Source organism: Wyeomyia smithii, chromosome 1 (genome assembly GCF_029784165.1).
Source record: "Wyeomyia smithii strain HCP4-BCI-WySm-NY-G18 chromosome 1, ASM2978416v1, whole genome shotgun sequence".
Classification (NCBI taxonomy): domain Eukaryota; kingdom Metazoa; phylum Arthropoda; class Insecta; order Diptera; family Culicidae; genus Wyeomyia; species Wyeomyia smithii.
In genome coordinates this window covers 144,170,023-144,197,465 of record NC_073694.1, presented here as the reverse complement: position 1 = coordinate 144,197,465, position 27,443 = coordinate 144,170,023, and the positions used below count along the sequence as shown (strand labels likewise).

The following is a 27,443-nucleotide window of genomic DNA, read 5'->3' as shown; positions in this document are numbered from 1 at the left end:
CCGTTACTTGACAGTAATTATGTCAGCTCTTGACTAACCTGTTCTTTCGATTTATCTCTGTGCCATACATGAACATGAAGTTATACAGCTCGCGCAGGTATGACATTAAATAGTTTCGAGTGATACACGATTTAATTGTAGGGTACTAGAAAAAGGTGATTTGCGTCACGGTTTAAATTATAAATTTGATCACAGCTGTTGATTTTAACACCAGTATCAATCAAACGCTAAAAATAAAAAAAAACTTGCTTTCTCGAACACCAATAACTATGAAGCGCGCATTGTCACTAGCGGGTCCTTAGTGGTTTACTCAATACTTTTACTAACCCGATTGCGAAGTTTGTCACGTAAAACCATTGAATAACTCGAAATAAGTTGGACAATTTTTGAAATATTCCATGTTGCGTCACACACTCCGCACTGGGCCAGAAATGACTGTGCGCGACGCCGTGAATGACTCGGAAGCCAAGCCAAGCTAGTAGGCGCGCTTCGGACAGAACAATTAGGCATTATCTGCGCTTCCCGCCTAAGCGTTTGCGACAAGCTATAAAGGACTGCTGAGCCTCCTTATGAGTTAGTCGATAAGCGTACGGCGGCAGCGCCGTCAGGCTGCCTGTTTGTAAATATTGATAGAAATAAATTGTACAGTAGCTACGTAGAATTTGTGTATTTCGCGGTGAGAAAAGAAAACTCGTCCCTGGACCTTAATTGCCCCACCCGTGATGCCAAAGGGCGAATTTAAACACAACGTAGGGCCGTGCGCGATCATTTCACTATTTTTACTGATATGAATAATCACAAGACGATACCATTATCGATTAATATATCGATAGTGTTGTGGTTACTGTTAGTCAATACACCCAAGAAAATAGTAAGAGAACTAAAATTTTACGAGTATGTGTCGTCCTTTATATTAATTCAAACTCTTTAGATAAAGCTCATAACTATAATTTATCATGTGACAGTAACTTTTTCGCTACTGTGCTTGCAGAAAATACTAATGTAATGGTGGTGAATCCAGGTTATTCAATAATGACCACTAACATGAGTAAATTGCTTACCACAGTAAACAGACGGTGGGTAACTCAAGTAGCGTTGCTACTAAGAAAATAAGAATTAATATGTACTGCCTGGAAACCGTTATGGTAAATTATTTTCACTTTCTGTAACAGGCAACAGCAAATCTTACAAATGCAATGTTGCAGAAAAAAAACCATAGTGGAATTCAGTAAATACCAGTGATATTCTCTGAAAATTAAAGTTTGAAAACGACTTTTAATAAATCAAGTACCAGCAAATTTATATAGTTCATGTCGATTTTGCTGAAACCCGCGATGAAGTGCCGCATTTTTTTATGGTTATGAAGCAGCAAAAAATTAATTTTATAAATGGTTGACACAGTAGATACGGTCATATCTGACCATTCGCATATGTTTGTGTGAGTGTGAATTTAATCAGGTCTGCCCCAACGAAGCTACTAGGACCCACTACTATTCACAGTCATTCCACGAAAAATCGAATAGAGATGCTGATACATGTGAGCAGTTTGCTAAATTCCTTGCTTCTGTGTTTGCTTTGGACATTGCTTCTGATCATGAGATAGAGAAAGCTGTCATTTATGATCACAGATCACAGAATCAATGATTACTGCTTCGGCCAATAAAGTCAAGAATTTGTTTTCCCTCGGACCTGACGGGCCGTTATGTTCCGATGCTCAGTGGTCCAATAAGGCAAAAAGTGGAACTTAATTCCATAGCGCCTTTCCCTTCATCATACCTTGAAAGTGTCTTCGGAACAATTGTTTGCAAGAATGACCCCCATAATCGCAAATTGTCAAAAAAAAATGAAAAGTTTACTATATTAAAAAAAAAAATTAACTTTCTTGTGTTGAGAGATAAAAGAATAGTTTATTCAGCAAAATTGTAGAAAACTCAAAAATATGAAACTTTCCGCATCCCGACGGGACGCGGTATATTTTTCCAAATCTGTATCATATTTCCAGTTCGCTTATTTTTCGCTCTCTTTACTTCACATACTGTCTGCTTAATGAACCTGCGTGTTAACGGGAAAAAGCCGTTGTTAAAAATAGAAATTTAGTTCGAAAAATTTGAAACTTTGTTGAACAAATGAAAATCCTATCTTTTTTCGGTAAAAAGTTATTAAGTATATTACATGGAACTTACTTGAAAGTTAGTTTTTGACGTTGATCGAAGTTAGGCGCCTGAATTCCAAAATCTAGCAATTCAACCAAGGAAAACTAGGGAAAAGTGTTCAGGTTTTGAGCGCTTATTTTTCAGTCATTTATAATCAGGTTTTCTAGGTTTTGGCATCAATCGATCAGAAATTCTTTTACGGTTAAATTTATGTAACAAAAACAAACTATTGTTTGAGATACACTATATAAAAATTGGTAATAAATATCGATTGTCCAAATCATACCGCGCAGCCAATCACTACCTTTCTTCCCAAGCACAGTCGACACTAACGGATACAATAGATCTAACTTTGTTGTTATTGTTGTTGTCATTTTCTGTTTCCGTTGCTTATTTAAGTTCCTTGTCATTTCATTTTCTACTTAACCCCTCCTTCTTTCTAACTAACTGACGAAGCCTTGATATAAAAGGTACCGTTCGAGCATTTCACCCCATCTGTTCATTACTAAACCGTACCGGTTACATACGGACGTTAGGTGTTATCAGCTGAAAGGAGGAAAAACAAAATAGTACCAGTCATCTCGTGCCGGTTTCACCCGTAACGCTGGTGGCTGTTAGCAATGTTGCTGATTATCACATTGAAGCTTCATTCAGTCTATGTTCTGTTCGTAGCAGCCTCATAAGCAACGTATGAGAGAGGTTCTTCTCTCGTGTGCGAGAGTATGCCTGCTATGAGTGAGGGCTAGAATGTTTTTATTTTCCGTTCTACTTACATTCTCTCATTCTTCGCCAAGTGCTTCTTTCGGTAAACCGAATAATTACAACTCACCCGTTCGTTCGCTACTACGTGAAGCGTGGTCGTTTCGAACGCTCGCCGGCAAGCCGAAGGCTTCACGAAGAGTGCTAATTCCCACTCCCTGCGAATGCTCCCTATGAAGCGATAAACTCGAGTGCGATGCGCTAGTGGCTGGCTGGAAGAAAGCCGTGTAAATGAAAGGCTATATTGCTTGCGCAATATAGAGAATATATGAGCCGTTGCGGAACAGAGTGGTCTATAAACATTTTTTTTTTTTTCGAGAAAGAGTTTGTCGCATAAACCACATCTACCCAAAATACTGAACTTGGGACATGATGGAAATTAAAAAATAAAATAAAAAAATCAAACTTTAAAGCTTATTTGAACCATGTTAAAGTTTCGTTCCGCAACAGAGTGGTCTACGTACATTGATCGATGTGCCATCACGTACATGGGTGGATTAAGGCGAAGGCGAAGCAGGCGGTTGCCTGCTCGTCAATTATTGGAGGGCGCCATATGTGGGAACGAAAAGATTGAACATCAAAATTCAAACCACAATAATAGTTGCTCGGCAAATTAAGTTGATTATTTTTTCAAAATTGCTTATCGAGTCAATAAAAAACGCTCAATCCAGATTTCGGCCCAGTTCGGTCGAGAATCGGAACAAGCTCGTTTCGGTCTGTTTTATATCCAGTGCGATTGGCTCCATACCGGTCCGCCCAAAGTCTGAGAACGAAAATTGTAATTTTTTTCGAGCTAGCGTTATTTTAATGAAAATAAATAATCAAGTCTATTATGCATGTTAGAACAGTTTGATTGAATTAAAACAATGTCAAAAAAATCATTCCGAATAATCGAATCACAGAAAAAAGAAGCAAACAAATAAGTTGAACATAATTATTTTCACTCAATTCCAACATGTCCCAAAAATGTCAGAAGTGACGCAAACAGTAACATCAGTGCACTTTGCAGAAATGAAAACTTGCAAAAATCGTTGTAAATTTGCCAAACATGTTTCTTTCTAGAATAAACACCATGTCAAAAATTAATTGAATCTGCTATTTTTTACTCTCACGTAGTTGACGAGGAGTCATGATTTTTGAAATTGATCATTAGAGCTTCACGAAACTTAGCCTTGATCGGTTGAACTGAAAACTCTTTCGTCAAGTTTCTTTGTGTCAACTGAATTTGTTCTTAATTCAACTATTTTATATTTTTTCATTATTTTTCAACGGCTGAACTGATTTAGCGAGTAGCGAGTGTTTGAAGATTTTTAATATAAGTTTTACACAATATCACATGGGGAAACGCCAATTGCCATGCCATGCTAAGTTCTAGTGATGTTCAAAATTGATTACAGCAAATTTCATGTTGGTATGAGCTTGTCGGCGTTCTAGAAAATTACCAAAATTTTAGACTGTTGTAATTTGTCATTATGATTTTTCTGTCTTGCTTGCTTATTGAAGCTTGGTTTTTTCAAACAACCATTACATATTCTATCTTCCAAACCACAATATAATTGTAAAAATTAAAAAGACTTAAATAAAAACATAACTTTCGATTTTGTAAATTATTAGGATATATTTAATAAAGTTTAATTGATTAGCTTTCTGAACTATAGCGAAGCTTTAAAATGTGCAAAATCTGGACAAACAAAAATTAATTTCTAGCACGCTGTTCTTCGATTGGTTACATTTTTATTTTGGTTACTTACAAACCGCCCTAATGAAAAACAAGTTTAATAAACATTTTTTTTCCTCATATATCATTTATTTGACACGGCACAAATACAATTTAATGTTTAACGGCGCCAATTATATCTGGTGACTTAAAAACTAAAAGCAAATTTTTTATCCTCGCTGCCGACTACGAGCTGAAATTAAGTCTAACTTAAAACTAGCATGAATTTTTCAATCATAGTTTTGTTGTTGAATGGTCGTCTGATGCTCTTCGAATGGCCGATGTCATGAGCTGGAGCAGAGGTTTGTATTCTCGGGTCCTGGAGGTATTGTGCGAGGTCTAGTTGCTGGTTATGGTTCGTTGTTGTTGTTCGCTAGTGTTCAAGTGGCCATTTGGTATGTGCCGCTGAGCCAAAATATCACTGAAGGCCTCGGGTTCTCAGGTCGTGGCGAATTCGAGTGGGGTGCAGTTGCTGATTCCAAAATCTGTGCTTAAGGTTCAAACGTGTTCTTGTCGTTTTGTTGGGTGTAGACGGAGGGGAACGGGACTAGACTGGGGCATGGATGGTTTTTAGGAAAACGTATATAAGGGTCATGTAGGGTATGTCACGGCTCGCCAAGACATCACGAACAGGTACAGTTGGCCGTCTACCTCCGGCCTCAAGGGAAGCTACTAATTTAGACCTGGCGTCACGGTGGACAGGGCATGACCAAACAACGTGCTCTATGTCGTGATAACCTTCACCACAGGCACAGATACCACTTTCCCCGAGCCCAATACGACGGAGATGCGCATCAAATCTATAGTGATTGGACATAAGCCGAGACATCTCGCAAATGAAATCTCGACCTACATCCAACCCCTTGAACCACGGATTCGTCGATACCTTGGGTATAATGGAATGTAGCCACCTTCCCAGTTCCCCTCTGGTCCAAGAATTTTGCCAACTGATAATCGTATTCTGACGTACAAATGCAAAAAATTCATTAAAAGCAATTGGCCTTTAATAAATTTCACCGTTTGTTGCGCCCACCTTAGCCAAAGAGTCCGCTTTCTCATTGCCCGGTATCGAGCAGTGAGAAGGGACCCACACTAAGGTAATCTGAGAAGATTTTTCGGATAAAGCACTCAGATGTTCCCGTATTTTCCCCAGGAAATACGGAGAGTGCTTAACATCTTTCATCGATCGGAGAGCCTCAATGGAACTGAGACTGTCCGTAAAGATGAAATAATGGTCCGTGGGCATTTTTTCGATAATCCCTAGGGTGTACTGAATTGCAGCTAATTCTGCGACGTAAACAGAAGCAGGATTATCGAGCTTATGGGAGACGGTTAAATTGTTATTGAAGATACCGAAGCCAGTGGACCCATCGATAAGTGATCCGTCAGTGTAGAACATATTGTCGCAGTTGATGTTTCGATATTTATTAGAAAAAATTTTGGGGATCTGCTGCACGCGTAAATGATCCGGGATTCCACGGGTTTCGTCTATCATGGATGTATCGAAAAACACAGTAGAATTAGAAGTATTCAATAAATGACACGATTTGGAATATTCAAAGAAGGGTTGATATTTTGGGACATGTGATTGAAATACAATGTCATAAAACGGGTTTGAGAATTAAGTTCGATTAACCTTTCAAAATTTTCAATCACAGGACGGTTCAAGACCTCACATTTGATAAGAATACGAGATGACAGGCTCCAAAAGCGGGTTTTCAAAGGTAGAACTCCAGCTAAGACCTCCAAACTCATCGTATGTGTCGATTGCATGCAACCTAAGGCGATACGCAAACAACGATATTGTATTCGCTCCAGTTTGATCAAATGTGTGTTTGCTGCGGAGCGGAAGCAGAAACACCCGTACTCAATAACGGACAATATCGTTGTTTGGTAAAGCCTTATAAGGTCTCCTGGATGGGCTCCCCACCATTGTCCGGTTATTGTACGAAGGAAATTCACTCTTTGTTGACATTTTTTCATCAGATACCTAACGTGACAACCCCAGGTGCCTTTAGAGTCGAACCAGACACCAAGATATTTGTGTACCAAAACCTGAAAAATCGTTTTACCCATTAATTGTGTTTGAAGCTGAGCAGGTTCATGCTTCCTAGAAAAAACTACTATCTCAGTCTTCTCCGGAGAGAATTCGATACCTAGCTGTAAAGCCCAAGCAGACAAATTTCCCAAGGTATCTTGCAATGGTCCTTGCAAATCGGCAGCTTTGGCTCCTGTAACAGAGATTACACTGTCGTCTGCAAGTTGTCTTATCGTGCATGAATTTGCCAGACATTCGTCGATGTCATTTACATAAAAATTGTAAAGAAGGGGGCTTAAACATGAGCCCTGGGGAAGACCCATGTAGCTAATTCGAAAAGTTGTCAAATCGCCATGCGTAAAATGCATGTGCTTTTCGGACAACAAATTGTGCAAAAAATTGTTCAAAATTGGAGAAAATCCTTGTCGGTAAAGTTTACCCGAAAGAATGTCAATAGAAACGGAATCAAAAGCCCCCTTAATGTCCAAAAATGCTGACGCCATTTGTTCTTTGCGAGCATACGCCAGCTGAATATCTGTTGAAAGCAACGCAAGACAATCATTCGTTCCTTTGGCACGGCGGAAGCCAAACTGAGTATCTGATAGTAGACCATTTGATTCGACCCAATCAGTATCATTTTTTCCATCAACTTCCGGATACAGGATAGCATTGCAATCGGCCTATAAGAGTTGTGATCAGAAGCTGGTTTCCCTGGTTTTTGGATGGCGATCACCTTCACTTGTCTCCAATCCTGCGGTACAATGTTTTGCTCCAGGAACTTATTGAATAAGTTCAACAAGCGCCTCTTGGCATTGCCGGGTAGATTCTTCAACGAGTTGAATTTGATTCTATCTAACCCAGGCGCGTTATTGTTACAGGACAGGAGGGCAACTGAAAATTCTGCCATCGTAAAAGGTGATTCTATCGCGTCGTGGCCCGGAGACGCATCGTGAACAATGTTTTGCTCAGGAACAGAGTCCGGACATACTTTCCTGGCAAAATCAAATATCCACCGACTTGAAGACTCCTCGCTTTCGTTGACCGTTACGCGATTCCGCATTCTTTGGGCTGTGTTCCAAAGAGTGCTCATCGATGTCTCCCTCGACGTCTCGTTCACGAACCGACGCCAATATCCGCGTTTCTTTGCTTTAGCCAGGCTTTTAAGCTTGGTATTAAGCTTCGAATACCGTATATAGTCGTCGGATATACCTCCCTTCTGGAAGGCCAAAAACGCGTCGGATCTTTGCGTGTAGACATCGGAGCACTCTTGGTCCCACCACGGAGTGGGAGGCCGTTCTTTGATCGTTACGCCGGGATATTTCTTCGTTTGGGCTTGCAACGCGGCGTCGAGAATCAAGCCCGCGAGGAGATTGTGTTCTTCAAGTGGTGGATGATGTTGAATCGACTCGACCGCTTTTGAAATCATTTCCTCGTATAACTTCCAATCGACATTCCGTGTGAGGTCATACGGAATGTCAACTGGTCGCATGCGAGTTGAACCGTTAGTAATTGAAATAAGAATAGGCAGATGGTCGCTACCGTGAGGATCGAGGATTACCTTCCATGTGCAATCCAACCGTAGCGACGTCGAACATAAGGATAGATCCAAAGCGCTTGGGCGCGCTGGAGGTTTCGGGATACGTGTCATTTCACCGTTGTTTAAAATAGTCATGTCGAAGTCATCGCAAAGGTTATAGATTAAAGAGGAGCGGTTATCATTGTAAGGGGAACCCCAAGCCACACCATGAGAGTTGAAGTCTCCCAAAATCAAACGTGGCGAGGGAAGAAGTTCTATTAAATCAAAGAGCAGCCGTTGCCCAATCTGTGCTCTGGGAGGAATATATATTGAGGCAATACAAAGCTCTTTACCTTGTATTGTCATTTGACATGCGACAACCTCGATGCCTGGAATCGAGGGGAGGTTAATACGATAGAAAAAATAGCACTTATTAATCCCTAAAAGTACTCCTCCATATGGGGTGTCTCGATCAAGACGAATAATATTAAAATCATGGAAGTTGAGATCAATATTTGAAGTAAGCCAAGTTTCACAAAGGGAAAATGCATCGCATTTGTTTTTATTTATCAAAACAATCGATAAGTGATCCGTCAGTGTAGAACATATTGTCGCAGTTGATGTTTCGATATTTATTAGAAAAAATTTTGGGGATCTGCTGCACGCGTAAATGATCCGGGATTCCACGGGTTTCGTCTATCATGGATGTATCGAAAAACACAGTAGAATTAGAAGTATTCAATAAATGACACGATTTGGAATATTCAAAGAAGGGTTGATATTTTGGGACATGTGATTGAAATACAATGTCATAAAACGGGTTTGAGAATTAAGTTCGATTAACCTTTCAAAATTTTCAATCACAGGACGGTTCAAGACCTCACATTTGATAAGAATACGAGAAGACAGGCTCCAAAAGCGGGTTTTCAAAGGTAGAACTCCAGCTAAGACCTCCAAACTCATCGTATGTGTCGATTGCATGCAACCTAAGGCGATACGCAAACAACGATATTGTATTCGCTCCAGTTTGATCAAATGTGTGTTTGCTGCGGAGCGGAAGCAGAAACACCCGTACTCAATAACGGACAATATCGTTGTTTGGTAAAGCCTTATAAGGTCTCCTGGATGGGCTCCCCACCATTGTCCGGTTATTGTACGAAGGAAATTCACTCTTTGTTGACATTTTTTCATCAGATACCTAACGTGACAACCCCAGGTGCCTTTAGAGTCGAACCAGACACCAAGATATTTGTGTACCAAAACCTGAAAAATCGTTTTACCCATTAATTGTGTTTGAAGCTGAGCAGGTTCATGCTTCCTAGAAAAAACTACTATCTCAGTCTTCTCCGGAGAGAATTCGATACCTAGCTGTAAAGCCCAAGCAGACAAATTTCCCAAGGTATCTTGCAATGGTCCTTGCAAATCGGCAGCTTTGGCTCCTGTAACAGAGATTACACTGTCGTCGGCAAGTTGTCTTATCGTGCATGAATTTGCCAGACATTCGTCGATGTCATTTACATAAAAATTGTAAAGAAGGGGGCTTAAACATGAGCCCTGGGGAAGACCCATGTAGCTAATTCGAAAAGTTGTCAAATCGCCATGCGTAAAATGCATGTGCTTTTCGGACAACAAATTGTGCAAAAAATTGTTCAAAATTGGAGAAAATCCTTGTCGGTAAAGTTTACCCGAAAGAATGTCAATAGAAACGGAATCAAAAGCCCCCTTAATGTCCAAAAATGCTGACGCCATTTGTTCTTTGCGAGCATACGCCAGCTGAATATCTGTTGAAAGCAACGCAAGACAATCATTCGTTCCTTTGGCACGGCGGAAGCCAAACTGAGTATCTGATAGTAGACCATTTGATTCGACCCAATCAGTATCATTTTTTCCATCAACTTCCGGATACAGGATAGCATTGCAATCGGCCTATAAGAGTTGTGATCAGAAGCTGGTTTCCCTGGTTTTTGGATGGCGATCACCTTCACTTGTCTCCAATCCTGCGGTACAATGTTTTGCTCCAGGAACTTATTGAATAAGTTCAACAAGCGCCTCTTGGCATTGCCGGGTAGATTCTTCAACGAGTTGAATTTGATTCTATCTAACCCAGGCGCGTTATTGTTACAGGACAGGAGGGCAACTGAAAATTCTGCCATCGTAAAAGGTGATTCTATCGCGTCGTGGCCCGGAGACGCATCGTGAACAATGTTTTGCTCAGGAACAGAGTCCGGACATACTTTCCTGGCAAAATCAAATATCCACCGACTTGAAGACTCCTCGCTTTCGTTGACCGTTACGCGATTCCGCATTCTTTGGGCTGTGTTCCAAAGAGTGCTCATCGATGTCTCCCTCGACGTCTCGTTCACGAACCGACGCCAATATCCGCGTTTCTTTGCTTTAGCCAGGCTTTTAAGCTTGGTATTAAGCTTCGAATACCGTATATAGTCGTCGGATATACCTCCCTTCTGGAAGGCCAAAAACGCGTCGGATCTTTGCGTGTAGACATCGGAGCACTCTTGGTCCCACCACGGAGTGGGAGGCCGTTCTTTGATCGTTACGCTGGGATATTTCTTCGTTTGGGCTTGCAACGCGGCGTCGAGAATCAAGCCCGCGAGGAGATTGTGTTCTTCAAGTGGTGGATGATGTTGAATCGACTCGACCGCTTTTGAAATCATTTCCTCGTATAACTTCCAATCGACATTCCGTGTGAGGTCATACGGAATGTCAACTGGTCGCATGCGAGTTGAACCGTTAGTAATTGAAATAAGAATAGGCAGATGGTCGCTACCGTGAGGATCGAGGATTACCTTCCATGTGCAATCCAACCGTAGCGACGTCGAACATAAGGATAGATCCAAAGCGCTTGGGCGCGCTGGAGGTTTCGGGATACGTGTCATTTCACCGTTGTTTAAAATAGTCATGTCGAAGTCATCGCAAAGGTTATAGATTAAAGAGGAGCGGTTATCATTGTAAGGGGAACCCCAAGCCACACCATGAGAGTTGAAGTCTCCCAAAATCAAACGTGGCGAGGGAAGAAGTTCTATTAAATCAAAGAGCAGCCGTTGCCCAATCTGTGCTCTGGGAGGAATATATATTGAGGCAATACAAAGCTCTTTACCTTGTATTGTCATTTGACATGCGACAACCTCGATGCCTGGAATCGAGGGGAGGTTAATACGATAGAAAAAATAGCACTTATTAATCCCTAAAAGTACTCCTCCATATGGGGTGTCTCGATCAAGACGAATAATATTAAAATCATGGAAGTTGAGATCAATATTTGAAGTAAGCCAAGTTTCACAAAGGGAAAATGCATCGCATTTGTTTTTATTTATCAAAACAATCGATAAGTGATCCGTCAGTGTAGAACATATTGTCGCAGTTGATGTTTCGATATTTATTAGAAAAAATTTTGGGGATCTGCTGCACGCGTAAATGATCCGGGATTCCACGGGTTTCGTCTATCATGGATGTATCGAAAAACACAGTAGAATTAGAAGTATTCAATAAATGACACGATTTGGAATATTCAAAGAAGGGTTGATATTTTGGGACATGTGATTGAAATACAATGTCATAAAACGGGTTTGAGAATTAAGTTCGATTAACCTTTCAAAATTTTCAATCACAGGACGGTTCAAGACCTCACATTTGATAAGAATACGAGAAGACAGGCTCCAAAAGCGGGTTTTCAAAGGTAGAACTCCAGCTAAGACCTCCAAACTCATCGTATGTGTCGATTGCATGCAACCTAAGGCGATACGCAAACAACGATATTGTATTCGCTCCAGTTTGATCAAATGTGTGTTTGCTGCGGAGCGGAAGCAGAAACACCCGTACTCAATAACGGACAATATCGTTGTTTGGTAAAGCCTTATAAGGTCTCCTGGATGGGCTCCCCACCATTGTCCGGTTATTGTACGAAGGAAATTCACTCTTTGTTGACATTTTTTCATCAGATACCTAACGTGACAACCCCAGGTGCCTTTAGAGTCGAACCAGACACCAAGATATTTGTGTACCAAAACCTGAGAAATCGTTTTACCCATTAATTGTGTTTGAAGCTGAGCAGGTTCATGCTTCCTAGAAAAAACTACTATCTCAGTCTTCTCCGGAGAGAATTCGATACCTAGCTGTAAAGCCCAAGCAGACAAATTTCCCAAGGTATCTTGCAATGGTCCTTGCAAATCGGCAGCTTTGGCTCCTGTAACAGAGATTACACTGTCGTCGGCAAGTTGTCTTATCGTGCATGAATTTGCCAGACATTCGTCGATGTCATTTACATAAAAATTGTAAAGAAGGGGGCTTAAACATGAGCCCTGGGGAAGACCCATGTAGCTAATTCGAAAAGTTGTCAAATCGCCATGCGTAAAATGCATGTGCTTTTCGGACAACAAATTGTGCAAAAAATTGTTCAAAATTGGAGAAAATCCTTGTCGGTAAAGTTTACCCGAAAGAATGTCAATAGAAACGGAATCAAAAGCCCCCTTAATGTCCAAAAATGCTGACGCCATTTGTTCTTTGCGAGCATACGCCAGCTGAATATCTGTTGAAAGCAACGCAAGACAATCATTCGTTCCTTTGGCACGGCGGAAGCCAAACTGAGTATCTGATAGTAGACCATTTGATTCGACCCAATCAGTATCATTTTTTCCATCAACTTCCGGATACAGGATAGCATTGCAATCGGCCTATAAGAGTTGTGATCAGAAGCTGGTTTCCCTGGTTTTTGGATGGCGATCACCTTCACTTGTCTCCAATCCTGCGGTACAATGTTTTGCTCCAGGAACTTATTGAATAAGTTCAACAAGCGCCTCTTGGCATTGCCGGGTAGATTCTTCAACGAGTTGAATTTGATTCTATCTAACCCAGGCGCGTTATTGTTACAGGACAGGAGGGCAACTGAAAATTCTGCCATCGTAAAAGGTGATTCTATCGCGTCGTGGCCCGGAGACGCATCGTGAACAATGTTTTGCTCAGGAACAGAGTCCGGACATACTTTCCTGGCAAAATCAAATATCCACCGACTTGAAGACTCCTCGCTTTCGTTGACCGTTACGCGATTCCGCATTCTTTGGGCTGTGTTCCAAAGAGTGCTCATCGATGTCTCCCTCGACGTCTCGTTCACGAACCGACGCCAATATCCGCGTTTCTTTGCTTTAGCCAGGCTTTTAAGCTTGGTATTAAGCTTCGAATACCGTATATAGTCGTCGGATATACCTCCCTTCTGGAAGGCCAAAAACGCGTCGGATCTTTGCGTGTAGACATCGGAGCACTCTTGGTCCCACCACGGAGTGGGAGGCCGTTCTTTGATCGTTACGCCGGGATATTTCTTCGTTTGGGCTTGCAACGCGGCGTCGAGAATCAAGCCCGCGAGGAGATTGTGTTCTTCAAGTGGTGGATGATGTTGAATCGACTCGACCGCTTTTGAAATCATTTCCTCGTATAACTTCCAATCGACATTCCGTGTGAGGTCATACGGAATGTCAACTGGTCGCATGCGAGTTGAACCGTTAGTAATTGAAATAAGAATAGGCAGATGGTCGCTACCGTGAGGATCGAGGATTACCTTCCATGTGCAATCCAACCGTAGCGACGTCGAACATAAGGATAGATCCAAAGCGCTTGGGCGCGCTGGAGGTTTCGGGATACGTGTCATTTCACCGTTGTTTAAAATAGTCATGTCGAAGTCATCGCAAAGGTTATAGATTAAAGAGGAGCGGTTATCATTGTAAGGGGAACCCCAAGCCACACCATGAGAGTTGAAGTCTCCCAAAATCAAACGTGGCGAGGGAAGAAGTTCTATTAAATCAAAGAGCAGCCGTTGCCCAATCTGTGCTTTGGGAGGAATATATATTGAGGCAATACAAAGCTCTTTACCTTGTATTGTCATTTGACATGCGACAACCTCGATGCCTGGAATCGAGGGGAGGTTAATACGATAGAAAAAATAGCACTTATTAATCCCTAAAAGTACTCCTCCATATGGGGTGTCTCGATCAAGACGAATAATATTAAAATCATGGAAGTTGAGATCAATATTTGAAGTAAGCCAAGTTTCACAAAGGGAAAATGCATCGCATTTGTTTTTATTTATCAAAACTTTAAACGAATCAATTTTTGGTAAAATACTTCTACTATTCCACTGTAAGACAGAGATAGAATCCTTCAGATTAGCAGATGAATTAGGCATCGAAGGAGACAATCGCTGCAAGGAGGGGCCATTGGGCAGTCAACTGCTTCAAAAATGTTCTAACTGTTGGGAGGAATGCTGTAAGAAAAACTTTTATTGGATCGGGTACAGTGAAAGTTTCAAAAATCCAGTCCACAATGTCAGAAAATTTCACCAGTCCAGCATTTGATTTTTCAACTGGATGTGCAAAAGGAACAACTGGGGTTTTAGATGTTCCAGGAAGTGCTGGGAACTCCTTCTGGGACTTTAAATTTGCAAGCCCAGGAGGAGTTTGCTTCGGTTCTTCCGCTGCACTTTTATGTTTGTTTGTACCATTCATTTCACTTTGGGAAATCTTTGGACCTTTCGGGGAAGTTTAGGAGAGGAAATATTTTTCCTCTTTCTAGAATCCCCAGGATTGGCGTAAGATGCTCCCACTGGTTTATCGTCAGAATCGGTTTCATCAGAGGACAACAGATCGAAGGGGTTCGAAGTAACGGGAGAAGTGGTAACGGTCTTCTTCAGCATGTCAGCGTAGGAACGCTTTGAACGCTCTTTGAGAGACCGATTGATTTTATCCCTGCGCTGCATGTACACCGCACATGTCGAGAGCTCATGCAGATTTTCCCCGCAGTGAATACACTTTTCAGCGTTAACACTGCAAGAATCTTCCGCATGAGACTCCCCACACTTGCCACAACGTGCCTTATTGCAGCAGTAGGCGGCTGTATGCCTAACTGCTTGCAATTCAGGCAGTTCATGACGCGGGGTACGTAGAGCCTCACAGGGAGACGAACCCGATGGATCGAGATGTAGCTTGGTAGTGCAGACCCGGCGAACGTAACTCGAAACGAGTCTGACGGAGTGTAAACTTTTTTGTCACCGACGAGCGATACCGACCGCAATTGCTTGCAGTCGAGCACCTTCACATCGGGACATGTGCTGTTCTTGAAGCACCCTTTAGCACTTTTCAATATACACTCCACGGAAAGACTCGAATCGGTCACGACACCGTCGATCTCCACATCTCTAGCGGGTACATAGACACGGTATTCCCGTGTAAGGGCTCGGAGCAAGCTATATCGTTGGCCTCTTTAAGGTCATTGACCACGACACGGAGCTTGTTCGGCCTGAGTTTAGAAATTTCAGTCACAGCTTTATAGTTGACTTTATAGCTTTATAGTTATAGGTCTTTCGAAATCTGTAATATGTTCAATGATTTCGATTTCGGCCCTGCTTTAGGCCTGAGGTAAACTGCCACTGGAAGCGTCGATCCGTCTGGATACAACCTGACACGTGAGGGTGCTGAAGAATTAACAGTAGAAGGAGGGGCAGGAGGGACAGGGTCGGGGGGATTCGAGGATGGAGGTGCGGGAGGGGGGGGATCTACATCCATTGCGCTGATACTAGCGCGCCGATGGGACAGACAAGAAGCACGTACCTTCCTTTCCTTTTCTCCTTCGTGTTGGATAAACGTCCACAGGAGTACACTGCACTCACCACCAAATCGTTCGACAGCAGGCAGCTATAAAGCGACAGAGTTACACAAAGGCACTTGACCTTGAATGCGAAGCAGCAATCTAAACAAAAGACACCGGGCCCGGTCAAAGAATGCCAGCACTTGTGCACACGTTTTGAATTTTATCAGAGCGAATTCGAAACACAACCGATGCTGATGCGTGTTCGGCACAGAGTGAGTTTAATATACTTAATGTACATTAAAATAGAACTCCATATTCTCCAGAATATTCCACAATATGCCCTCGGTTGCCAAAAAAAAAAATTCCCAGAAGGTCGATTTTTGGCTAAAAATATTTTTCGGGATAACACTAGTTCTCGACGTTTTAAGTATTTTTAAGGCATTTGGCATCGAAGAAAAAGGAGTTTTGAATTAACGCGGTTTTTTTTTAATTAACCTCCGAAAAACACGTTCGTGCAAAATGCAACTAACTAAAGTTAAGTACAAAAAACTAAATTTTAAGTAAGGCCTATGTAATACACTTTATAACTTTGTACCGAAAAAAGATAGGATTTTCATTTGATCAAAAAAGTTCATATTTTTGAATTTTCTACAACTTTGCTGAATGGACGATTCTTCTATCTCTTAACACAAAAAAGTTATTTTTTTATTTTTAGTATAGTAAATTTTTCATATTTTTCGACAATTTGCGATTATGCGGGTCATTCATACAAACAATTGTTCCTGAGACACTTTTAAGCTAGGATGAAGGAGAAAAGCGCTATGGAATTAAGTTCCACTTTTTGCCTTATTGGACCACTGTGCGATGGTGTTTGCTGCATTAGCTTCCCCACCCTGGTAACAATATTGGTTTTATCAAAGTTTTATAGCACTCAATACAACCAAAACAGTGCTATGAAACTGATAAAACCAGTTTTGTTACTTGGGCATTTCGCTCGATTTTCAATAGCTCATTTTAACTGCAAAAATTTCCGAAAATCTGGAAACATTGATTTCTCTTTCTTGTTTTTAAAAATAGAGATGAAACTATCTTGGGATTACAAATCTCTCGGTTGCATCGAAATTGTTCGAAACTATTGTTAATAAAAGTCTTTTCATTGGAATGAAGTCCTACATATGTACGGATCATCGTGGTTTTATGCATGTGGTTACGAACCTAAAAACCGCATTCGACAGAATCAACCATCGTATATCATTGCGCAAAAAAAAACTTTTTGGGTGCCTCCGACAGCTCAGTTGCATGGCTTCGTGTAAAATTGGGACGGTGTATCTCAACTCAGTTTGTTAACTTGAGCGGGGTACCTCAAGGAAGCAACTTGGGGCCGTTGCTGTTCACAAGATTTTTGAATGATGTTAGTATTTGACTTGGTGATGGATGTAAACTTTTCTACGCGGATATTTCATCGTGAAGTCGATTATCATCGTTTGAAGCTGTTGCTGGAGATGTTTGTAGAGTAGTGCCATCGTTTTGTCAGTATTCCCAAATGTTCTGTAATTACCTATAATGTTTAACTACCATATCGGTGGAGTCGTGTTCAACAGGGTTGAACCGATAAATGACTTGGGCGCTAACAAGAGTTTCTTATAAACTCTCCTTTGCCAGTCATCGATCCACCGTCATTGCTAAGGCTCATCTTCAGTTGGGGTAAATAGCCAAATATTTCTATGACCCTGTATTGCTTTTAAAGCTTTATATTGCTCTTTAGTGCGACCAATCCCAGAGAAAGCTGGAGTCCACGAATCGAAAGAGTTCAGAACACTTCATCAGAATTGCTCTAAGAAGATTGCTATGGCGTAACCCACTAATCTTGCCTCCCTAGCTCGACGACAAAAAATTCAGCAGGCAACATCAAGCCTCTGAATAATAATATCGAGTGCCATAGACTTTTGTCATTACTTGATATTCGTATCCCATCGCGTTTTCTAAGGACTTCTAATCTTCCCCAATCATGGTTCCATCGCACAGTGTTTGGATTCAATGAGACTAAATCTTGTTTGTTCATTTGTTCATTTTTGATCTTCTGGGAAACAGTGTTGATAGCCCAGAGCTACTAGGACGAAGTCAGAATTCAGAACTACTAGACGAGCGGATTTCTTGAGACTTCCATCACATCGCACTAAAAACCGCGCCAAAGTTCAGCTTAGTTTGGCTATGGCATTGACATGTTAGAGCAGGGTTAGATATCGAGCAATTAGAGTCGCTGAAAAGAGACATTACAGGAAGAAAGGTCAGCATTGGAAGCACGTTCTTGTGGAGGCACAGGGTGATTTTTCAGGCACGATGGAGGAGCTTTTACAAGAAGAACAAAGGAATCAGGAACCGTAGTATGTCAGCCTCTGTTATGTGCAACGACAAGAATGGGAGCCTGAAGAAATGCATCTTAAAAATGATCGGCAAGCTGTGGATCTACCATTTACTGACGAGGTAAGCAGTAGGTAAAGGCTAAGAAACTGCAAGGGAGCTGGAAAGGACAGCATTCCCGTCGAATACTTCAAAGTCAGGAGCAAACAGCTGGATCGTGTCATACACCGGATCATGCTGAGAGTCTCAACTGTAGCAATTACCGATGGAAAATTCTTCCCAATACCGTACATGAAATTCTCTCCCGCATCCTTCTCCACAGACTAAGGCCGTTGCAGAAAACCTTTGTTGACGAATACCAATGTGGTTTTTAAGATGTTCGACTTGTGGTAAATTTCGAGAATTCTACTTGCAGACTCGCCATATGTTGATAGACTTCAGGGCTGCGTACGATTCATTCAAGAGAAATAAGTTATGGCAGTTATATCTGGAAGGTTTCGCATCGAGCATCGGGATAGCCGACTATTGTGATGTTATATGGTTTGAAGCAAGGCTGTCAAACTTATTGTTCCATGTTACATTGGAAGGTGCTATACGAAGAGCTGGAGTGCAAAAAGTGGTACTATCATTGCGAAGTCTCACATGCTCCTAGGTTTTGTGGACGATATCGACATCATTGGTATTAACCATAGAGCGGTGAATTAGGGCTTGTCATCTGCATTAGGGCATCAAACTCTGCTAAAATTAAGTGTACCTGGTAGAGAGCGTGGCAGCCCGAGTCGGATATCGATACTGAGGTGGTAATTGATGAAGAAACATTTAAAGTAGTCGACGAATTTATTTAAACAGGTGTATAGCGGCCGCAAAGAAGGCCTTCTACAGATAGCGTACCCAGCTAAGGTCACATAGCAAACCCGTGAAAAAAATGCACTCTACGAAATTTGCGCTCTACAAAGTACTCTCGTTGGTCTCTGGAAGAGTGGAGAATTCTTTTGTTTTTGAACGTAACATAGGATAAGAGAGTGATTCAACACTCTTGTTTCGCTCAGCTGTGGTGTAGGCAGCAAGTGAATTTGTTTTTCTGCGAGCAGCAGAAACCAGCACAAAACAGCAAAAAAATAGTAGGAGGGTGGTATTCAAGACACGACCGCATGACGTTGACTACCGTATTCTTATATTCCATTGAACCAAATAGTAGAGGGAATTGCAACGCTTCTTTTACAAAACTTTTGTAACAAAATTTCGAGGCACCAAAAGGTACCAGTTGCCGATTATTCTCGTTTACTGGTTAGTCCTTCCAGAATTCCAGCCATTTTAGTATTTTGCAGTAGCCATTTATTACTAACAGCCACCAGCATGACGGGTGAAAGCGGCACGAGATGACCGGTACTATTTTGTCTTTCCTCCTTTCAGCTGCTAACACCTAGCGCTGTCGTGAAATTAACATCAACACAAACATGCATTTTTGCAAGGTTTTTTCCGCTAATTGTAAAACATAAAATTCAACTAACCGCTTCTATTATAAAACAGCGAGGCACCAAGAGGTGCCAGTTGCCGATTTCTTGTTTTCTGGTTTCCGTCCAGAATTGCAGCCATTTTAGTATTTTGCAGTAGCCACCAGCATTACGGGTGAAACCGGCACGAGATGACCGGTACTATTTTGTTTTTCTTCCTTTTAGCTGCTAACACCGAGCGTCCGTATGTATCCGGTACGGTTTAATAATGAAACTGATGGGGTGAAATGTTCGAACGATACGTTTTATACCAAGGCTTCGTCAGATAATTAGAAAGAAGGAGGGGCTACATAGATGATGGAATGGTAGAGACAAATGTTTCTTGAAAGCTGTGCCGGCCGCTGTCGTAATATTAACACCAACACAAACATGCATTTTTGCAAGGTTTTTTCCGCTAGCAGCAGCATTTGGTAAAACAGAAAATTCAATTAGCCGCTTCTGTACCAAAATTTCGAGGCACCAAAAGGTGCCAGTTGCCGATTATAGTTTCCTGGTTAGTCCGTCCAGAATTCCAGCCATTTGAGTGTTTTGCAGTAGCCATTTACTACTAAAGCCACCAGCATTTCGGGTGAAACCGGCACGAGATGACCGGTACTCTTTTGTATTTCCTCCTTTCAGCTGCTATCACCTAGCGTCCGCATGTCACTGGTGCGGTTTTAGAATCAGAATGATGGGGCGCCGGCCGCTGTCGTAAAATTAACACCAACAAAAAGATGCATATTTGCAAGGTTTTTTCCGCTAGCAGCAGCATAAACATCGGAAACAGAAAGTGACAACAACAATAACAACAAAGTCAGATCGATTGTATCCGTTAGTGTCGACTGTGCTTGGGAAGAGAGGTAGTGATTGGCTGCGCGGTATGATTTTGACAATCGATATTAATTACCAATTTTTCAATAGTGTATCTCAAACAATAGATTGTTTTTGTTACATGAATTTAACCGTAAAAGAATTTCTGATCGATTGATGCCAAAACCTCGAAAACCTGATTATAGATGACTGCAAAATAAGCGCTCAAAACCTGACCACTTTTCTCTGGTTTTCCCTGGTTGAATTACTAGATTTTCAAATTCAGGGGCCCAACTTCGATATAGACGTTAGTCAACGTCAAAAGCGTAGTGCAAAGAAGTAAATGTTGAATATGCTGCTCTTCTCATATATCGAGGATAAAACCAAGCCTGCATAGGACCATGGCGGAAAACTTGAAGATAATGTTGATTTCAATAACCTTGAAGATGATGTTTTTTTTTTCTTCACAAATGATGATGATGTTGATGTTGTTGAGTTCAATTCGCTACGTAGAGATCTAATTAATTTGCATTCCAGAGGAAATAGTAAAAAACTCGTGAAGCTTCGGAGTTTACGTATGTTTTCGACGATAGAGGACTTATTCATCCAGGTAAACTAAGGTTTCGAACCAGAAAAATAAAAGATTATAGCTTTTTTCCTATGAATGTTGGTACCTTTAGCAAAGATAACTTTTGCAGAGACTTGAGAGTATTTCGGTAACCAAATCTAGAAACTACGAGTCCGGAGAGCAATTACTCCGCGGCTTTTTGACACATTTCTGCATTCACTAGAGGCACCAAAACTCACAGGAATGATATTTTATTTTCTCAAATAACTTGACCATTAATGAATAGTTTTTAGTTGTGTTTAACCTTTTTCTGAAATATTTTTTTGTGATTTCTTGACTACGTTTCTATGTTTACAGCAGAGATATACATTGTATGGAATTGTATACACATGAAATGTTTTTCTTCCTAAACAAAACAGCTTGTGTTTTTGAAGCGGGGAGTTTAGTACCACGTTTTTTAGAGGGAAGGTTGAGATTTTTTTGCCAAAATGATGCGAGAAGTGAAAAGGGGGTGTGAATCACGAAAAATGCTACGTCCCTAAAAGGTCATTCACACTCTACGTGTACCGGAATTAGCACTTTGGCAACACCCACAATATTAATTTTGTAAATTTTATATGAACTGCGAATATTTGCTCACATCCCAACTCATTTTTCCAACTGTTCACGAGGAGTAAAGATGAATCCCAACAACGTAGCAGACCATCATCCAACACCTTAAGCACAATGATACGTTCGCACAGAGCATAGTTTCTGTACAACGAAAAATCACCAACACACACAGCACTGTTAAATATGAGAAGAGGAGAACATCGTAGCGTTATATGAAGCTTCATCACTTCGCTTCACTGATGAATCGTTACGCTAAAAATTCTGAAACACTTTTTAAAAGTTTTTTATCTGAGAAATTTAAATTTGCTCTTCGCTAACGGCATAACAAAAATATTTCAACTCATTTGAATTTTTAATTTGATTTAACAAAATTGAAACTAAGCATCCATCGAATGAAAAAGACACGTCCTGCAAATTTCATCCAACGACATACACCGAAAACCGTAGCAATTCAGTTCAGTAAAATAAGAAACCCATTCAAACAAATCCAATTGTTTATATATCTGCTTCATTGTCTACCCTGCCGGTCGAATGACAGAGCGCTGCTTCGGTGAGCATCGCTTCGGATCTCTACAATTGCCCCAGCAAGAAGACGGAGCGTTTGCAGAAATTACGTAGAGCTGAACGGAAACGGAACGGCTCATTCAGCTGTACCAAATAAAATCAATACTGTAGCTGAGTACGCCTTTACTACCAAACTACAGTAATGGCAGCAATGATCCAGATAAGACAATTTTACGACGAAGATGCAAAAGCTATTCCACCAGAAATCAGACTTCAGCCATCCTCTTCTCGTTTGCACGTTTGGCACCCAGGGTCGATTCTAACCACGCGTCTGTTACTAAAACGGAATGCGGTCAACTACAAGCTCGTCCTCCCTGGCAGGTAGAAACCACAAAATCCGACTCTGGTTTGAGCAGGTACAATACACAGTGCGGCTAGTCTGCTTGTGCTATCTTCATCAATCTTTCACCTGTCGCAATCGTACAAGCCAAGCACGTTTGGTTCTGGGATCCAGGAAAGGTGAGTCGATAACAAACTTGAGTTCCTTTGCTAGCTCTGCCAAATCGAACTATTACAAACAATTGCATTTTATCCTCCAAATGAAGATATTTAACTTTCCTTCCGATCTTTGTTTGCCTTTGGCTCCGTTATGAGCTCAGTTTTCTTCGGATGTATATACACACCAATTGCTTCGATTCCCGAGGCTAGGCACGTCCTTCTCTGTGACTGGCAGTACGAAAATTGTTACATTCCGGAATTTCCCCGTCTATCGCTAACTAGCAGTTGTAACCTGGTGAAAAATATACTACAAATTCCAAATCTTTGCGGAAGAAGTTTAAATTTTCACAACGGTCTAGCGTTGAAGTCGAAACCCGAACAAATTGATACAACCCAAGAGGTTTTCCTTCTCCTCTAAGTTGCAAGAGTATATAAGTTTTTCCTACCCGCCACTTTTCTAAGAAAAGTATTTTGCGCTTTGTTTTTTGAAGTAGAATACTTCTCTCAGGAAGTTCGGCTACATAGGGATGTGAAATGAAAATCTAAAACCAGAAAAAGTGAAAAATATGTCCAATTTCAAATGCTAATAAATCGGTTAGTATTCGATGGATTTCCTTCGTTCTTGTAGCAATAGATTGGAAAATCTTCTAAGATTCTTCCCAAAAGAAGATAATTATAATTTTATTATTCACACTATTGTACTGTTGAAAATAGTCAAGCCTTGTCAAAAGGAAAAATACGACCTCTGATTGGTCGTTATATGATTGCTTCCCAAGCACGGTCGACAAAATCGTATACCTTGCAATTTTAAACATGCTATTTGACCAATAAAAGAGCCTATTTCAGCCTAAGCCGCTCATAATAGTTCTAGACAGCGACAACAGCAGTCGTCCTCCCTTAGCAGCAGCACTAGCAGTGCACAGTGGGGCGACTCCATACAAATGCAGGCCAAGCAAAAAAATGTCTTAAAATCATATAAAATGCATGGTTTTTAATAATTTTGGGATGCTGAGTCCGAATTTGATATTATTTTTGCATGAAAATGCGTATTTTTGACGCCAGGGGAATTTTCATGTTTTTTATATATATTATATGAGGAAAACTTTACGTCGGTTTCAATATTTTAGTAAACGAAATGCATGATGCTTGAAAAACTTTCAGATGGCATAAAAAACATAAAAATATTCAGTTATTGAGAAAATAAAAAAAATCAATTAAAAAATATGCTTTGTGAAGAAAATTACTTATGACTTTTTTTTTTCAAAGTGACTATATTACAATGCGTCTCTTTATCGCATTCTTCTTTTCATTCACTTCTACCTTCATCTTCATTTTTGTGTTCATTTTTAATACAGTTTTAATATCTTAGAAGAGAGTTTTCAAAATGCAGTTACTAACGTCAAAATAATAATTCCCTAATTCCTCTGCAGAAATTAGCAGGCGATTTATTGTCATAATTTGTGTTTACACGATTGTTTTTTCATGTGACTGGTATGATACAAACTTAAAACATGATTTTGGTACTCAGTGCTGGTGATCCAAAACATAAACAATAATTAGTTTTTGATTCTGCGTTGAATATCGGAATATTGATGAGTTAAACTTGTAAATATGAAAACAGTGTGATTAATCAAACTGAGACATGTTTGAAAACATTGTTATTATCAGACGAATACAAGTTAATTGTTATTCTGTTGAGTGTTTGCAGTGTACAACTTAAATTTACATTTTTAAAATCTGTCATGTGCCGAACACTCGTTGTTTCTCTTCGAAAGAAGGGTACTCTGCGCAACTCTGCGCAGGATCGGACTAGACGCATTTGGAAGCATTTTTTTCAAGCTATCTTTTAAAACTAGTGCCAATAGTGCCAAACCCTGCCGTATAAACTTTAAACGCTGTTTTATGCAAAAAATACGTATTCTTTTGATTCCGCCTAATATTTTTGAGTATTACAATGAGATTATACATTATCCAATGATGAGGATTTATTCTCCACTAGTTTACAGACAACTTTCCCTTAGACGTCATCAAGATTCAAGTTACCCTTGACTCTCTAGCAAATTTCGCAACATTGCATTTTTTTTTCAAGAAAAACGCTAAAAAACGCTGACTCAGTACACTTTGAAAAATAATAGAAAATTCAAATTTTATCATAATGCTCTAATAATTTGGATTCTGACACTTCAACAGTGTACAACTATAGGAAAAATATAATTGAAACGAAATTCGCATTTTCAATTTTGGGTCGATGGCCAGCGATTCCCCACAGTGCAGTGCAGTGGATATCAGCGATGGCGGAAAGCGGCCACAGCTGTGGCGTAGCAATGGATAACACATTAGTTGCACCGGATTCCAGCAACGATTCCGTGTCTCAGAACGTACTGAATAATCTTTCCCTTCAGTCATGAGAACGACATCCGAAAAAATTCCATCTCAAAATTCAAAAATTGTCAAGCCCCAACCATGACAAGCAACTTACTATATTATTGAAATGGTCAATCCTTGTTGAAGCGCAAAATTCGATTGATCTGATTAGTCAACGTTTATTTGCTAAAAAAATGACTGACACGCAAGCAGCCAGGTTATCTTTCTTGTAAAAGTATTCTACCTCAACTTGCGGTCGTGGCTTTGCACACAACCCTCCTGTTATTTTTATCTGAAATCGTATGCCTCGAACAAGCAGATGTACGTATCCATTCGAGTTCTGAAATGTAAACGGTAGGATATTGTGCGGAAACATAACGCGTGTCTGGCAGATGCACAGCACTACAGCTAATCGAGTTAGTTAAAAAAAAGATGCTCCCAGTGCTGGCATTCTAATAATTTCAGCTTTTATTGGTACAAATCCAGCGCAAAACTGCACGCGAGTCATGTTGGATAACTATGAGAATGTTTTTGCTCCTACCGAACGAAGTTGGTGCGGTTGTTTGGCAATTTGAGAGCTTTGTATAACTTTTGTGTTTTCGTTTTTATTTTTCTTACCTACGACTGTAAAGTTAATTTTAACGTTCCTCGTGGGTGAGTTACGAAAGTCCACCCGACACCGGTAAATGCCTTCGTCCGAGAGTTTTAGTTCGTCGACTAGCAACTGCGCCGGATGGGTGGTCGCTCGAAAGAACGCCCGCTTGCCGAAGTACTTTTCCGACGAGAAAAGACGTGCCTGCGCCACCTGCCGGCCCCGGATGTCGAAATTGTAAAGTGGCTCGTTGTCCTCCTCCTTGAACCACAGTACCATGTACACCGCGTCGTCCCGCTCCAGCGGTCGGATGTCACATGGAAGACTAGCCTGTTTGCCGAGCACACCGCTCACCAACGTGATAGGAACTGGAAATAAGAGTAAAGAAGGCAAATTAGTATGCGTATCCGCTGTTCGTTTGTGGTCATTTCAATTTATTATGCAACGCAAAGCACTGGCACGGGGGTACGTTGTTTCTATCGTACTTATGGCTTCTCTTTTTTGCGAAAATAAGTCTATTGAACAATTCAACAGACGAAAATCAGGTTAAACTCTATATTTTTCCCTAACTTGAATTTTTGAGTATTCAACTTCAACATCAACATTGAGAATTATATAATAACACAGTGTAGGATTTTTTTTGCCTTGGCTTCTATATAAGATTTTTTATGTATTTGGACAAAAAAAAACAACTTTCTTCGAGTTTGGGCCCATTTTACTCTAAGGGGCAACGATGTCGCCATTTTGAATTTCTGAGAAATCGAAAATTTTCAATGTTTTTTTGACGCCACTTTTTAAGGCCAAATATCGAAATTTTAAGAGTTTGTTTACAGAATAGCATTTTTATACTCATTTAAAAAAACAGATCTTAAATTGGACCAAAACTGACTACAAAACAGTGATTCTACGGAAACAGCTTTGGCATGGTTTTATTATTTTTCACAGAGCAAAATAATATCAATGATGTAGAGCATTAATGGATCTGATTATTCAAAAATCCGGATATCCTTTTGAATATTATCCGGATATCCGGTTGATCCGGATTTTGGATTCAATCCGAATATCCGAACTAGAAAAATCCGGAAAGACCCAGCACTACCAAATACCACCCGTGTCTGAGTAGAAGAGAAGAGAGGGTATTTCAAGTGCGAGATCGCTATTTCTAACTCGGTGATTTTTCTAGCTGGCGGAACAAGGAAGTCAATAAATGACAATCTGCATAGAAGACAGCTCAATGGGATGACCTCGAAAATTCGATCACCCAGGGATTTATGTCTTAAACGTGTCAGACTTCTCCATGAAGACATCAGAGCACTTTTTGTCTCAACACGGAATAGGAGGCCGTTCTTTGATCGTCACACCGGGATATTTCTTCGTTTGGGCTTCAACACGGCGTCGAGAATAAAGCCCGCGCGGAGATTATAATCTTCAAGTGGTGGTGTGTTGAATCCACTTGACAGCTTCTGAAATCATTTTCTCGTATAACTTCCATTCGATATTTCGTGTTAGGGCATATGGAATATCATCGCGTACGAGTTAATCCATTGGCAATTGAAATTGGAACAAGTAACTGATCAATCTTTCATGTGCAATCTAACCGTAGCGATATCGAACAAAAAGATAAATTCAAAGCACCTAGCCGCACTGGAGGTTTCAGAATAAGTGTCATCCGTTGTTTAAAATTGTCATGCCATCGAAAAACATGACCGCTGCAAGGAGTGGCAGTCAACTGCTTCAAAAAGGATCTAACTGTTGGGAAGGGTGCTAAGAGCAAAATTTTAATTGGATCGGGTATATGATTCATCAACTGGATGTGCAAAAGAAACAACCGGGGTTTTAGAAGTTACTTAGATATGCTGGGTTTTTCC

The 27,443-nt window shown here is 40.7% G+C and overlaps 1 protein-coding gene across 1 annotated transcript in view; it reads right to left on the bottom strand.

Moving 5' to 3' along the window:
- Positions 1-27,443, bottom strand: part of LOC129718566 (hemicentin-1) — a 396,754-nt gene that overhangs the window by 117,991 nt on the left and 251,320 nt on the right. Inside the window, exon 4 of the mRNA XM_055669452.1 lies at positions 25,602-25,943. Coding sequence (XP_055525427.1) covers positions 25,602-25,943 — 342 coding nt within the window. The remainder of the gene's footprint in view (positions 1-25,601; positions 25,944-27,443) is intronic.